This window comes from Belonocnema kinseyi, chromosome 5 (genome assembly GCF_010883055.1).
Source record: "Belonocnema kinseyi isolate 2016_QV_RU_SX_M_011 chromosome 5, B_treatae_v1, whole genome shotgun sequence".
NCBI classification, from domain to species: Eukaryota; Metazoa; Arthropoda; class Insecta; order Hymenoptera; family Cynipidae; genus Belonocnema; species Belonocnema kinseyi.
This window is the reverse complement of record NC_046661.1, coordinates 52,274,443-52,288,676: the sequence shown is the minus strand read 5'-3', so window position 1 is coordinate 52,288,676 and position 14,234 is coordinate 52,274,443. Positions and strand designations below refer to the sequence as shown.

The window sequence follows — 14,234 nt, the reverse complement described above, 5'->3', positions numbered from 1 at the left end:
GGCCACCGAGACTCTTCCAGAGTGCGAGGCGGGAATCGAACCCGCAAGCCGAAGGAGTGGGTCCAAAGCCTGCGCTTTAGCCCCCACGACCATCGTCCCACTCAATATTTAACTATGATAATTTAATTTTCAACAAAAACATTAGTTTTCCAACGCAAAAGATTGATTTCTACCAAAAAAGTCGAATTTTTAACTAAAAAATAATAATTTTACAACCTAAAATGATAGAATATTTTCATTTTCAGTTAAGACAATCAAATTTAAAAAAAAACCATTTTCAACCAAATAGTGCAGATTTAAAAACTGAAAGTTAAACTTTCAGTAGTAAAAAAACATTCAGCCAAATGAAAACGAATTTAAAAAAAACAGGTCATTTTTTAACCAAAGCGATGAATTTCCAATTAAAATAATAAATCTTCGACAAAAAAAAAATATTCTTTGGCAAAAGAGTTTAACTTTTAAGCAAGTGATTAAATCTTCATTCCGAAAAAGATTAATTCTGAAAGAAAAATATAGAACACTGTACAAAATATTGCTGAAAATTACATTTCGTTCTGTAACTTTTTCCTATGATTGTTGTGGGAAAATTACACGTTTCTTGTAAATTGACAGTGATTCTCAGTGGGCACGAAATTTGTCGACGTCTTTACGACATCGTTACGACATATTTACGACATCCTATGTCCATGTCGTTTCGGAGTCTTTGCGATATCGTTGACATCGTCCGATCATACGACTTATTTACGATATCGTAAAGACACCTTAACGACATGGATGTAGGATGTCGTAAAGTTTTCGTAAAGATGTCGTAAAGACGTCGCCACACTTTGTGCCCACTGGGTTATTAAAGGAATTTTACCATAAATGAATGAAATTTATAATGAACGTGTAATTTTCCCACAACAATCACAGGACATAAAAATACCAGTGTTCGTTGTGGGAATTTTACACTAAAGTGTAACTGAAATAAAAATGTAATTTCACAAGGTTTATGTAAGCTCCTAACGATTAGAGTAATTTCGCACGCGGAGTGTAATACGTTTTACAGCAGCGATGTAAAATTGCATAATCCTTGTAATTCCGCTGTTGAACGCTTGATGTCGTTGCGCGTCCATGTTTTGATCTTCTATTATAATCGATAACCTGCGAGTAAATTCAGTGCAAGATTGTGCAAAATTTTGACGGCATTCGGATAATCGTGGATTGTGATGGGTTGAGCGCATCAGAAAGGCAAGTGCAATGTGTTTTACATGAAAAAAGTTTGTTCGCATGTTTGGCATGCTTGCGAAAAAAATAATTTGGAAGGTTGTGGCTGTTCAGACTGCAGTTGTTAGAAATTAGGATGCGCCTATTTCGCCCCATTGATCATAACCTTATAAGTTTGATGCGTATTTTTTTGGAACAGCAAACCAAACAAAAAGTTTAATGTTTTCTGCTAAATAAAAAAATGACTCCTTTTATTCATATATCTTATTATTCTTCCGATTCGATTTAATTTAAACATACATTATACGATTCAAAATATCCGGGCCTGTCATTGCGCATGCGCATCATTTTACATGCGGCGGTTTATAGCGTCACTGGAATTTCACAAGGCGAATATAAAATTCCATTCTTTCAAAACTGCTTTTTACCTCCTGTGCGCGATTTTACACTATCGTGTTACTTCTACCTAATTTTGGTAAATTTCCCACAGTAATCGCTGGTATTTTTATGTCCTATGATCTTTGTGGTAAAATTACATGAAACTTTTTACAGTGTATAGTTGACATTTCAAACAAACAAATTTGATGTTTAATCAAAAACAGTTGAATTTATAAAATAAGAATGATATTTCAACTAAAAGCGATCAATTGTCAACAAAAAATAGAATAGTTAAATTTTCAGTTTAAAAAATTAAGTTCAAGCAAAAAAAACTAATATTCAACACAATAGTTAAATTCAGAACAATATTAATCTACTTTTGTCTGCCAATTCCAGGGTTTTCTAGTAGGGTAGACACCTTATATAATGTACTTGAGTAATTAAAACAAACCTAACAATATCCATGGCATGATAAATTATGTCAGACTGATCGATGCTGATGACTTTTCGACAACCAGATTTCGCAGCGAACATAGAAAGAATTCCAGTTCCACAACCAACGTCCAGCATCACGCAATCATTAAATATGTGTGAATTCATCAATAAAGCGTCTCGATAGCTTTCGGTCCGTATTTTGTCCTATTGAAGCAAAATATTGTATATTATTTTTCTATGCCATATGTGTACAATTCATCCCTAATTATTTGGTGGTGCATATGTAAAGATACAAAAATAATACCCGATAACCGAAATTCAACTAAAATTTTGTTAGGAAACGCTTTTAAGCTTTTAATTAATTTAAGCCACCTAGACACAAATATTGTTGAATCTTAAATGGCTAATTATTTTGAATCTTGACTTAGGAATTTATCATTCCTAAAACTTTACATTCAAAATAATTTATAATTTTAAACGTTTACAATACAAATTTGGAATTATGAAACGTTAAGAGCTGGAAATAGGATTCCACGCAAAACTTATTTAATTAAATTTTTTAATTTTAAACACTATGATTAACAAATGTCCAATTAAAAAAATTTTAAACTTCAATCTAAAATTGCTAGTATTAAATGTTTAACGTGAAACGCTTTCCGTTTAAAATGATTTAATTATTAAGACTTCGATGTTTACGTTGTACATTTTTGAACACGTTCCCTTACAAATGATTAAATTTTTATATCTTTTAATATAAAATTGTTCAATTCGGAACGTTAAAATTAAAATCGTTCCAAATTAATAACTACAATCCAAAATTATTATCAAATTGATAACGTTTTGAAAATGATTGAAGTTTATTTTGCTGTACCTGTCACAAATCTATTCAGAGGCTTGAAAATGGTTTTTAACATATACAGAAATAGATTCTTCTTGAAATTTTCTTAATTTATAAAGATTCAATAAAAAACGATCAATTTTTAAATTAATAATCGTTGAATTATTAAGCCTTTCGTTTTGTTCAACTTGGACCTACCTTAAAATTTAAATTATTCAGTTGTTTATAACTTTTAAGTCAATATTGTTCCATTCCCAACAGTTTCAATTTAATATTGTCGATTTTTTAATTTTTGTTCTGTAATTATTACATTTTTCTCGTTTTTAATTTAAAACTATTTCAGCTATTAAGGCTTTGATTTCCAAATTGCATTTGGAAAGCTTTTCCTTCCAAATTATTCAATTTTGATCAATTTTAATTAGAAATTTGTACATTTCCAATGTTTTCAGTTTTGAATTGTCCAATTATAAAATTTTAATTCATTAAAATTTAAAAGTTTTCAATTAAAAATCGTTTTGCTATTTTATACTTTCAAGCTAATATTATTATTAAATTATTAGTATTTTTAATTAATGATCATTCAACTGTTAGGGCTTTATTTCTTCAATTCTACAATTTTGTAAGGTTTAATTTCTAAATTTATACAAATAAGATTTTTAATGAAAAATGAAATTCTAGAATCTTGTAGGATTCAGTTCAAAATTGTTCAATTTCATTAACTCAATACTTTTTCATTTATAACTTTTTATCCTTTGGATTAAAAATATTCCTTATATTACGATCGTTTTTCAGTTGCAATATAGGACGTCCAAATTGTTAAGAATTTTGTTTATATTTATATATATTTGAATAAAAAAGTAGAATTGAAACAATACATTTTTAAAGAAATCAAAAACCGTTATCAATTATTAAGGATTCATTTATATGAATTATTGTTTAGTCTTTTCGTTTTCCAGGCAATTTCCTTATATTTTTAAAATAATTCTAGTATTCAATCCGTGAATTTTTAAATGTCTGCAACACTGGTGTCTGCACTTTAAATTAAAAATTCATTATTTCTATAATTTAAATTCAAATGTTGTCAGAAACTGTTTTTTTTTTTTTTCTAGCCACCTGGAGACTGATGCTGCACCTTTCACAAAACTATTAATCCAGAGCTTGGAAATGGTTTCTTAACCTCTGCAGAAATAGATTGTTGCATTTATTGACGCTTGTATATTCTCTCAGGGTGAAACTAGGAATAATTCTGTAGATAATTTAGTTATGAATTAGAAATAAATTCATTTTCAGTTAACACAATTACCTGGAGACTCTTTTGCCTAGAGTAGAAAATTTTCGCAGATATCAGAAGGACATATAGAGTTTTTTCGGGGCTTTCGGGGCTCAATAATGTTGGTTTCTCGTATTTTTTCGCTAACGAACATTGCCTTGGAGAAAATTCCATTCGTATATAAAATAATTATTCGTGCTCAAACCACCTTTCCTCGAATTGAATTTTGTTATGTTTTTTTCAGCTTTTCTAAAGGTATATGTCTGCTCAGTCGTGCCACGCAGCCGCTAAGAAATGTATTGCACGCCAGCGCACTGACATCGCCCATTTTCATTGAAATTGAAAGTTTCAAGAAATTTTTAATGAATGACGAACTACCCACTTTCATTAATTATACATTAAAAAATAAAAATGCCCCTTTAAATAACTGAATATATATAAATATATATACATACTAGGACTAAGAGGAACTAGGTAGTCTGCATAGTCCCTCCGCGAATTGACTAAGCGGTGTCAGGGTGTACAGTGGTTTGGCTCGGGCTTTTTTTTTTTAGAAATGATCAGCATTAAATTTTTTTAAAACTTATTAAGGATGTTTATCAATTTTTGTTTCCATATAATTATTTATTCAACGCACGTGTCTAAAACAAAAAATAAAAAAATAAACTCGATATGTATCATATTTAACGAAGATAAGACTCTGAAAATATAAATAATTTATTTTTAATATTTTTATTGTTCTAAAGTGTAAATAATTTCCGAATTCAAGCCTTTTCAGGAAAGGCCGATTATTTAAAGCGAATTCATAGATATATATTCCATACAAGGCACCAGTTTATTATTTGTAATAATTAGATTATTAATAACAATATTGGTTTATTGTTGATTTATTGGATGAAAAATGATTCACTTGAATACTCCCAGCATTAGATCAAGAACTTCTATTCAAGAATCCTTCAAACTACCACGACCACGTCAAGAACTAAATTAAACTATTGCCGTTTTGATTATAACTAAGTAGGTGCATCAGTCCCTAAATAAGCGGTCGGTGGGAGGGAGAGACTGGGGAGATACCTTTTTAATTAATTAAAAAACTAATACAAAATTAAAAGGAAGTTTTGTTTTGAAATGTTATTGCTTAACCATTTTTAAACCAGATATTCAATTTACCTATTTTAATCAAAGACAGATTTTTTATTTGCCATACTAAATATTAGTGGCATCCTCTAAACAGTGATTTTCGATTTCAATCAATTAATATTTTGAATGTTAATAACAAAATTTAAAAACGACACACCTATTACTGGCTCTTTTTTACTGGAAATTTGTTTTGTACAATCAATACTGTAGTTTTTTTTCTTTCACCCATAACTAATTCATATTTTAATTAGATTTACGTACCGTCAACATTTCATGATGAATCGCAAAGTGACTGTAGGTATTAAAATATCCTTTATCGACCTCGGAAGAGACACTTTTCACACATCTTTCCTTCGATTCTGGAGTATCGTCATCCAAAACGAGTCGGTGTGCGTGTTCTCTCATTTCATCTATTTGCTAAAATAACACATGTAAATTGCAACTATATCAAATACTTCAAATATAAAAGCAATTTAATTTTCAACGTAAAATTCGAGACAATTGATATCTGATCTACTTTAAATTAAAAGTGCTTTTTCTTTAAAATTTAGTTTAAGTTTAAATTATATTTTTATTTCAAAGTATTTCTGACTTTAAACTCGATTCCGCTTTCTCGACCTTTCTGATCTGGAAAGCAATCCTAATTTGGAATAATTTTTTAGAGAAGTAGTCGGATTGAACTTAATACCTGTTTGGCCGAAAGACAAGCTAATTCTCTTTGTTCTAATTGTGCTTTCAGGGACTGGATGGTCCTTTGGAGTTCAGCGAAATGAATTTCCGAGAGTGTAACACAACCATTTTCGGAATTCACTGGATAGGCAACCGGTCTTGTGGTTTTTTCCTCCAACTCTTCTATGTCTACAATAAAATAAAAAACAATTGTGTATTTAATTAATTTAATTCTTAATAATGTCCATAGGCATATATTATTGAAATGAAAACTCTTTCAATTGTTTCGATTCAATCTGAACAGTGAAATTGGAAAGAATTGAATCTCGAATGCTTCACATTTGAACATTTTACTTAAAAAATATTGAATTCTTTACGTAGAAAGTTGAAAATTGCCTAATTTTCAAAGATATGAATTTTAAATTGGCCACTTTCGTCCAGTCTTTATTGGAAAACGTTTAACGTTTTATGTGTATATTTCAAATTTTTCAAATTTAAACGCCTATAATTTGAAACATTCAAAATTTTTCAAGTTCAATTTGAATTACAGGAACGTATGATCAAGTTTTGTCAATTATCTAGGCCACCTAAATTACATTTGCCATAATTTTGGGTTTGATAATAAGGAATCAATTGTTGAATTTAGAATGCTTCAATTTCAAATGCAAATTTTGATAGTTTACAAATTAAAAATGGTTACATTTTTAAAAGTATAAGGTAAGATTTGAAATCGGACAATTCCAAAACGTTTACAATTTGAAATAGTGCAATCTTGAAAGTTCAGTACAGAAATAAAAAATTTTAAGCATTACATCTGTTCGTTATATAAGGCTCTGAATCGATGGGTTGGTCACTCTTAAAATCTGTTACAAGTCTTCGCGAAATCTTAGAAATCTTTGAAAATATTTGAAATCTTTTTGGAAAAAGTTGAAATCTTGGTGAAAACTTGAAACTATTTGTGAAATCATTGAAATCTGTATGAAAATTTTAAAGTATTTATGAAGAATATGTATTGACTTCTAAAGACATGAGTTCTAATAAAATTCCATGCTTTTGGATTTTATGTAAAAGCTATAACAAAAACAATGTTCACAAATTTCCCAATGATTTCAAAAAAGAAAAGAATGATCTAGTTTAAATAGTTCACACATTAGGGCGTTTTGAAGTGAGTTTCTGATGAATAATATGTTACATTTTTTATTTCATAGAATATCTTGTCCAATATGTACATCCTACATTAGTACTGTATAAAGATGAATTAAAGTAAATGAAATCTTCTTCCAACCTACAAAAAAGAAAATTAATTCTACCTCTCAGTGCTATGAGAGATGATAACTTCTGTCCTACGAGATCTAGTTTCTAGAACTAATTTCCGCTGGGATATTCTTTTTTATTCTTTAAATTTCTAGGAAGATTGTGAACCTTTTTTTATAACATTGATATAAAATGCACCAAAAGCGTAGACGTTAAATAAAAAAGTGCTTTTCACACATTTTTCAAAATCTGTAAGAGAGCGACAATGAATATTAATCATCTAGAAACTTTTTTTGGGCACAAAATTAAAATTTTGTAGCAAAGACAACTATACTTATTACTTGTTTCGTAAAAAAAATTATATAAATGGCTAAAAAAAGCAGCAAATATTGAATTATTTTAAAAGAGTGCTGATTTTTCCTTCAAAATACTCAGAAAGTAACCCCAAAACATAATTTCTAGTGTACATACTGTAGCCTTCTTCTTTAAGTGAAACTAATTTGTTTTGTAATAAAACTTCTAAATATTTATACAAATTAAAATTGTTTAAACAATGTAGGTTTTTGAAATATTTTATTTTTGCTATTTTTCAAAAAGTTGAAATATTTTGAGGTACTACTTTGTCTTCTAAGAATACTCTCAAATGTATAAACAAATTAAAATTGTTTAGATGATGTTAATTTGTTTAAACAGTGTAAATATATTTTTTCAGGTATCAGGTAAGTCGCGAAATGAACGTCTTTTCCAGACGTTATGATTTCTTTAATGAATGATGACAATAAAATTATTATTTTTCTAATAATTTCACAATTATTCAAATAATGCGTATTTATTCATGTATGAAAATAACATTTTATTTCGACCAATTTTAATATTTGTAAGTACTAACTTGTTTTCAATTATTAATCGTAAAATTATTTAAACAAATTATTTTATTGTTATCAATTATTAAATAACTAATAACGTCTACAAAAAACGTTAATCATACAACTTACCTGAAAAAATTAATTTGTTTAAATAATTGAAAATTAGTTAAAATATGAATCATTATTCTTAAATAAATGATTAATGATGATTTACAAAAAAAATTAAACATGCACGAATAAATCGCTACATTACGTATAATTCAAATTTGGCACTTATGGAATATTATTTTGGAGAGACATAAGAGTGGCTTAAAGTAATTCACCATCAAAATTTATGATTGATTCTTATTCTCTGACGAATTCTGAACATTGTAAAATATGAAATTATTTGTTATATTTCATCACCTTTAAGTATAAGATTTTAAAAAAATCTGACTTTTTCCAGAACATGAACCCATTTCGCTCAAATTTGAAGATTGTTGTGGCATTTGAACAAAAGTGAGGGGTGAGACCAAAGAAATTCGTAAAAAAACTGCACAAAATATAAATAAGAATCACCATAATGGTTATCCCCTTTCTGGTTTAGCATTTATTTGAAAAAAAAAAAAAAACAACTAAAAAGAGCGATTCTTGTGAATTGATTACGTTAATTCATCTCATTTCTGTTTTTAAATTCTTGCAATTTAATGAGAGAAAGCAATACATTTGTAGAAATTTTCTAATTCAATTTATAATTAAATTTGTTACCTAACATTAGCCAAGCATCGTCTGGAATGATGGGAGTTAAATATTCATCGTTTTCCCAAGATTTAATACTAAGATTGTTGAGATCATTTGAAGTGATATTTTTTTTTCTTATAAAATTGATCAGTTTGATGTAAGAATAGGTATCAAGGGCGTGTTTGGCTTTGAAATTAGGAAGGCTGAACTCATGAAAGACTTCCAGGTGTTTTAAGGCGTTCGATCGATCGCTAAAATCTTGTGTACAGAAGAGACACGTGATTAATTGTGTCTCCTCTAATTCATCCCAATCCTCTCCGCTGTCACTGTCGCTTAAACCATCCATTGCATAGTTGTAATTGATTCTTGGACAAACTGTAACAATATTAAAAATATATGTCACTTAAGTTCGTAACGTTTATAAAAGAAAATATAATAATTTTTTCAAATAATTCAAATCAATTTTTCGATGTTCAATTATCGTAGAAATAATATAATTATATGATTATAGACCTTTAATTTTTTCTCAATTTCATCATGAAGGTAAATGTCAACTTTTTCTACTCTTCAACTTTAAACTTAAAATTTGGATACAAAAACAAATTAGGTTAATACAAATATGTGACAAACATGTCCAGAAAACACAGCAAATGGAGATTTACAGAAAATTTGAATCAAGTTCAAATAGTTGAAATTGATTTTACGCGCACAATATTCCAGTTACTCAATTTCTTATATTTTGAGATTTATAAACGTTGCGAACTACAGTGACATAACAGGTTTTTGATAAATAAAATTTGCAACGGTATAAAACAAAAATAATCTTGAAAATTTTACCGAGACATTTCGGAAAAAGGTTTTCTTTACATTAAAAGAAATTGAAAATATAAATATTATGTTTGATATTAAATCAAAGTTGTATGCAGTTTTTTTCGAGGATCTAAATAATTTGTAATGTAAATAAAATAAATTTTTGAGATTTTTAAACTTGGGTATAAATTCAAATTCTGGTGCAAAATTAAATTTGTATTGACTGAATATTAATTTAATTACATTTTAAACGCGCAAACATGGTAAAGATTGTCAACTGTAATTCAATGATTTAAGCATATGAACTAAATTATATCAGTATAAAACCTATAATACGAAAAAAAATTCGATAAATTTTGTAAATAAATAAATTATCTCTAAATAGAAAAGATTAACAAAAACAAATAAATTCCTACATTTTTTACCCACGAAGAATAAATTAGGCCACAAAACATTTATTTTTCCCAAAAAGGAACAAATTTAAGATAATGCTTAAAAAATCTGACTGAGAGAAATTAGGTTAGACTAAAGAAAGATCAATTTTACAGGATTTCAAGCATTTTGATTGTAAAAATTAATTTAACGAAAAGTACTCGCCCTTCTCTGTCATACTGAATATGTTTAGTATTCACTTCCAATAATTGTAGATGAATTTAGCTTGAAATTGAAGCAGGATTGAAATATCTTTGATTGAGGTTAGAATTGCATTCTTTGGAGCACGTGTATCAAAATTACAATCGACCAATCAAACTAGAGAAAACAGACAACACGGTGGCGGCAAATTAAAAAGTGAACTTTTAACTGAGAAATCTAAATTTTCATCTAAAAATTTAAAATAAATTAAACAAAAATGTCATGTTTTGGCATGTCGAGTGAATGTCTGCTGTTCATTTAAATTTGTGAATTTTAAAAAGTTTCCATTGAACTGGAAATTTATGACGAACTATTGGTAGGTACAATTTTGACTAATGTAACAATAAAAAAACACAAATAAAAAAATGTTGTCCCAGTTACAATTTTTAGTAGCATATTCCACTGGTTACACTGGCTCTTTACTCAGTGTATGAATTTTCTTGTTATTCTAAATTATGACAACCTTTCTCATTGTCAGTTTTTCTAACTGACCTCCCCGAGGGGGTGTAAATAATCAAGTCTCAATAGAATCATAAAAAGGAGTCATTTTTTTTAATTTCAATTTTAAAAATATAAAAAAATTTTTTTTAATTGTAAAAGTTATTTTCTTATATTCTTTTCTTTAAAAAAAATTATTAAGACTCCAAACCTCTCCTTCCCATACTGTCCCTCCTCTAGACCCCCACATTCCCCTCCTTCTCATTGGAAAAAGTACGACGGACAGAAACCCAACCGAAGCAATAAGGGTTTCTGCCCGGAGCTGCGAAACCCTAAAAACGATGCAGTGTAACTTTTTTCTATTTTTTGTCGGTTCTTTTGTTTTTTGAACTTTCAGAATAATAAAAAATAAATAAATAACTTCTTACGCTAAGTCTTAGCTGGTGCAGACCAGTAAAATATACTATTAACTTGCTACAAAATGTTTTGTTTTTATAATTTAGTTAAGTCCTTTTTTCTTGTGAATATGGACATCTCGAACTAGAAATTTATTTAGTTTATTACAAAAAATGGTGTAATTGGTCGAAAATTCATCTAATTGGTTAAACATTAAACAACTTTGTTTAAAATTAATTTTGTCTGTAAAAAATTATTTATCTTTATCTGAAAATGTAACGATTATAGGATTGATTAAAAATTAATCGTATATATTGGTTAAGTTTGAAAGTCGTTTTTTTTGCAGAACATTAATCTTCTTGGTAAAAAATTCACCTTTTCCCTTGAAAATTGAACAATTTTGTTGAAAATTCGTTTTTTTTCTTGTTCATTTCAATTTTTGGTTGAATCTTTATCCTGTACTTTGTATTAGTTAAAACACCAATTATTTGATGGAAAATTTATTTATTTGTTTTCGATTATGATTTTTTTAATTGAAATAATTTAAAAATAAAATGTTTTAAATTTAATTTAAGGTTTTAAAAATTGAAAAATAATTTATTTTACAAGGTGATTCTCAATCCGTTCAAAATTAAAGAATTAATAGATATTAGTTTATAAAAGTATTTTCAATTATAACTTCAAATATTATTTCAGTCTAAAAAAAATCTTATTTTTAACCCATTCAATTAAAAATTTTTTAATTAAAAAAAGAAAATTTCGTTAATTATCAGATATATTGTACTGTTCATTTTAAAACAATCCATTACAAACAACTGTTAAAAACTATACAAATTTGAACATAATGGTTCGAAATAGAAACCCTTGAATTGTTAAATTTGTAAAGAGCTAAATTGTAAGTTTGAACGCTACAATTTTAATTTTTTTAAATACTCAAAATTAATTTAAAACTTAAAATTATTTCAAATAATTTGAAACACGATGTAGATTTTTGCAGATTTAAAAAACTTAAGCTTTTTGAGAATTGTAAAATATTTAAAAAGAATAACAAAAATTGTTGTGATTGTTAAGGAAATTGAAAATGATTTTTTATTTTGAAAAATTAATTTTAAGTGAGTATTTGAAAAGATTTTAAAAATTAAAAAAAAAAAAGAATCAGGACGATTTTAAGGCAATTTTTTTATTTTGCAGTTTTTTTAATTTTAGGAAAAAAACCTAATTAACAAAATAAATCAACTTTCAACCCAAAAGTTCACTTTTTAACAAAATAAACTAATTTTCTACCAAATAATTGGTGTTTTAAATAATACAATGTACAGGATAAAGTTTCAACCAAAAATGGAATAGTTCAATTTTCAGATTAAAACTGTGCTAAAAAATTGAATTGAACAAGAAAAAATAACGAATTTTCAATAAAATTGTTAAATTTTCAAGGGAAAGGGTGAATTTTTGACCAAGAAGATTAATGTTCTATAAAAAAAAAACGATTTTCCAACTTAACCAATATATGTATACGATTCATTTTTAATCAATCATATAATAGTTACATTTTTAGATAAAGATAAATAATTTTTAACAAAAAAAATTAATTTTAAACAAAGTTGTTAAGTTTTCAACCAATCAGATGAATTTTCGACCGAGAAAATTAATGATCTACAAAAAAGACAAATTTTAAACAAAACACATGAATTTTCGAGGAAATTATTAAATTTTAAAGTCAAACAGACGAAATATCTACAAAAAGTTGAATTTTTTAAGCGAAAAATATGAGTTTTCAATCAAATAGTTAAACTTTCAACCAAATAGTTAAATTTTCAACCATAATTAAAAAACCTTGTAAAAAAACGTATTTTTTTACAAAGTAGTTCAACTCTTAGTGAATTAATCGACTTTTAAGCCCAAGCAGATGTACCAATCAAGGTCAATTTCTAACAAAATACATGAACTTTCAACGAATTTATTTAATTTCAAAGTCAAAAAGAGTATTATCTACAAAAAAGCTAAATTTTTAACCCAATTTAAAGGCAAATTGTTGATTTTTTAACTATAATTGTGAATCCTTCATAAGAATTTATTTTTTTTACTACGTAGTTCAACTTTAAGTGAATAATCGAATTTTCCACCAAAAAATTATGATTTTAATTTTTAACAATATAGCTGCATTTACAACAAAAGACTTTGCTTCCCAAAAATACTTACAGTTGATAATTCAACCGAAAATTGCAATTTTTAATTAAAAAGTATAAATTTTCCATAAAACAATTTAGTAGCTACATTTTCAACAAAATAATTATTTTTTCAATCAAATAATTGAGTTTTTATCCAAACGAGATGAATTCCAAAATCGCCAATTTCTTTAATTTCTTTCAAATGCGGATCAAGATATAAATAAGACTATTATAATATAACATAATTAAAATATTATCATTATTAATATATATATAATAAAAAATTTGTCATAAGGACAACCGCAGGATTTCGCCGGGAGCGGGTGCTAATCTGAAAAATTGCACCCGCTTCCAGCGAAATCGCAATAAAATTTCAGCCACAACCACGTCTCACAACCGTGAGATAGATGGTTACAATCTGTAAAGGAATCAATACGACGATCCAGCAAAAGCCTCGTGCACCCTAAGAACACGGAGCGACCCAAGGACGACCGCCTTCTGCATTTTTCCCGCAAGTGTTCTAGCATATTGTTGACACGCAGGGATGCTTTTTAGGCCATTAGCAAGTGAAAACTTGGAACCTCCAAAAGCGCCGATGATAAGGACGATCAGTTTAACAGAATATTCTGGGTACAATCGTTGCAACTCCCTTATGAGGTCTCGATACCTCTTTTTCTTTTCATTCTCCTTGGTTATGATGTTTTTGTCAGCTGGTGCCGAAAATTCAATAACGAACATGGTTCGCTTCTCGAAGTCGAGAAGAACCATGTCAGGCCTCGAGTGAGCAACAGAAACAATTGTCGAGAATATAAAATTCCAGTATATGCGGCACTTCCCATTCTCGACAATTGACTCAATTTCCCTAGGAGCATTTAGAGGAGCGATATTACGGTGAATGCCGTAGGAGTGACAGATGGTAATAAAGCACACTTAGTGCCGCATTGTGCCTTTGAATGTAGGTCGTTCCCGCGTGAGTTGGACAACTAGATAGTATGTGAGCTAAATGCTCGGGG

General features: G+C 28.1%; 1 protein-coding gene across 3 annotated transcripts in view; it reads right to left on the bottom strand.

Annotated features, from left to right (window-relative positions):
• The window catches only part of LOC117172791 (protein arginine N-methyltransferase 3), a 17,168-nt gene extending 6,872 nt beyond the window's left edge, over nt 1–10,296 (bottom strand). For 2 of the 3 annotated variants that reach the window (XM_033361011.1, XM_033361013.1), the window contains exons 1-5: nt 10,184–10,296; nt 8,804–9,151; nt 5,956–6,125; nt 5,529–5,684; nt 2,036–2,223 (exon numbers count right to left, since the gene is read on the bottom strand). In XM_033361011.1, coding sequence (XP_033216902.1) covers nt 2,036–2,223; nt 5,529–5,684; nt 5,956–6,125; nt 8,804–9,151; nt 10,184–10,196 — 875 coding nt within the window. In that variant the 5' untranslated portion in view covers nt 10,197–10,296. Of the gene's footprint in view, nt 1–2,035; nt 2,224–5,528; nt 5,685–5,955; nt 6,126–8,803; nt 9,152–9,289; nt 9,530–10,183 lie in introns of those variants that run through there. The other variant, XM_033361012.1, reaches the window with a different exon arrangement.
• Nucleotides 10,297–14,234: the final 3,938 nt, after the last annotated feature.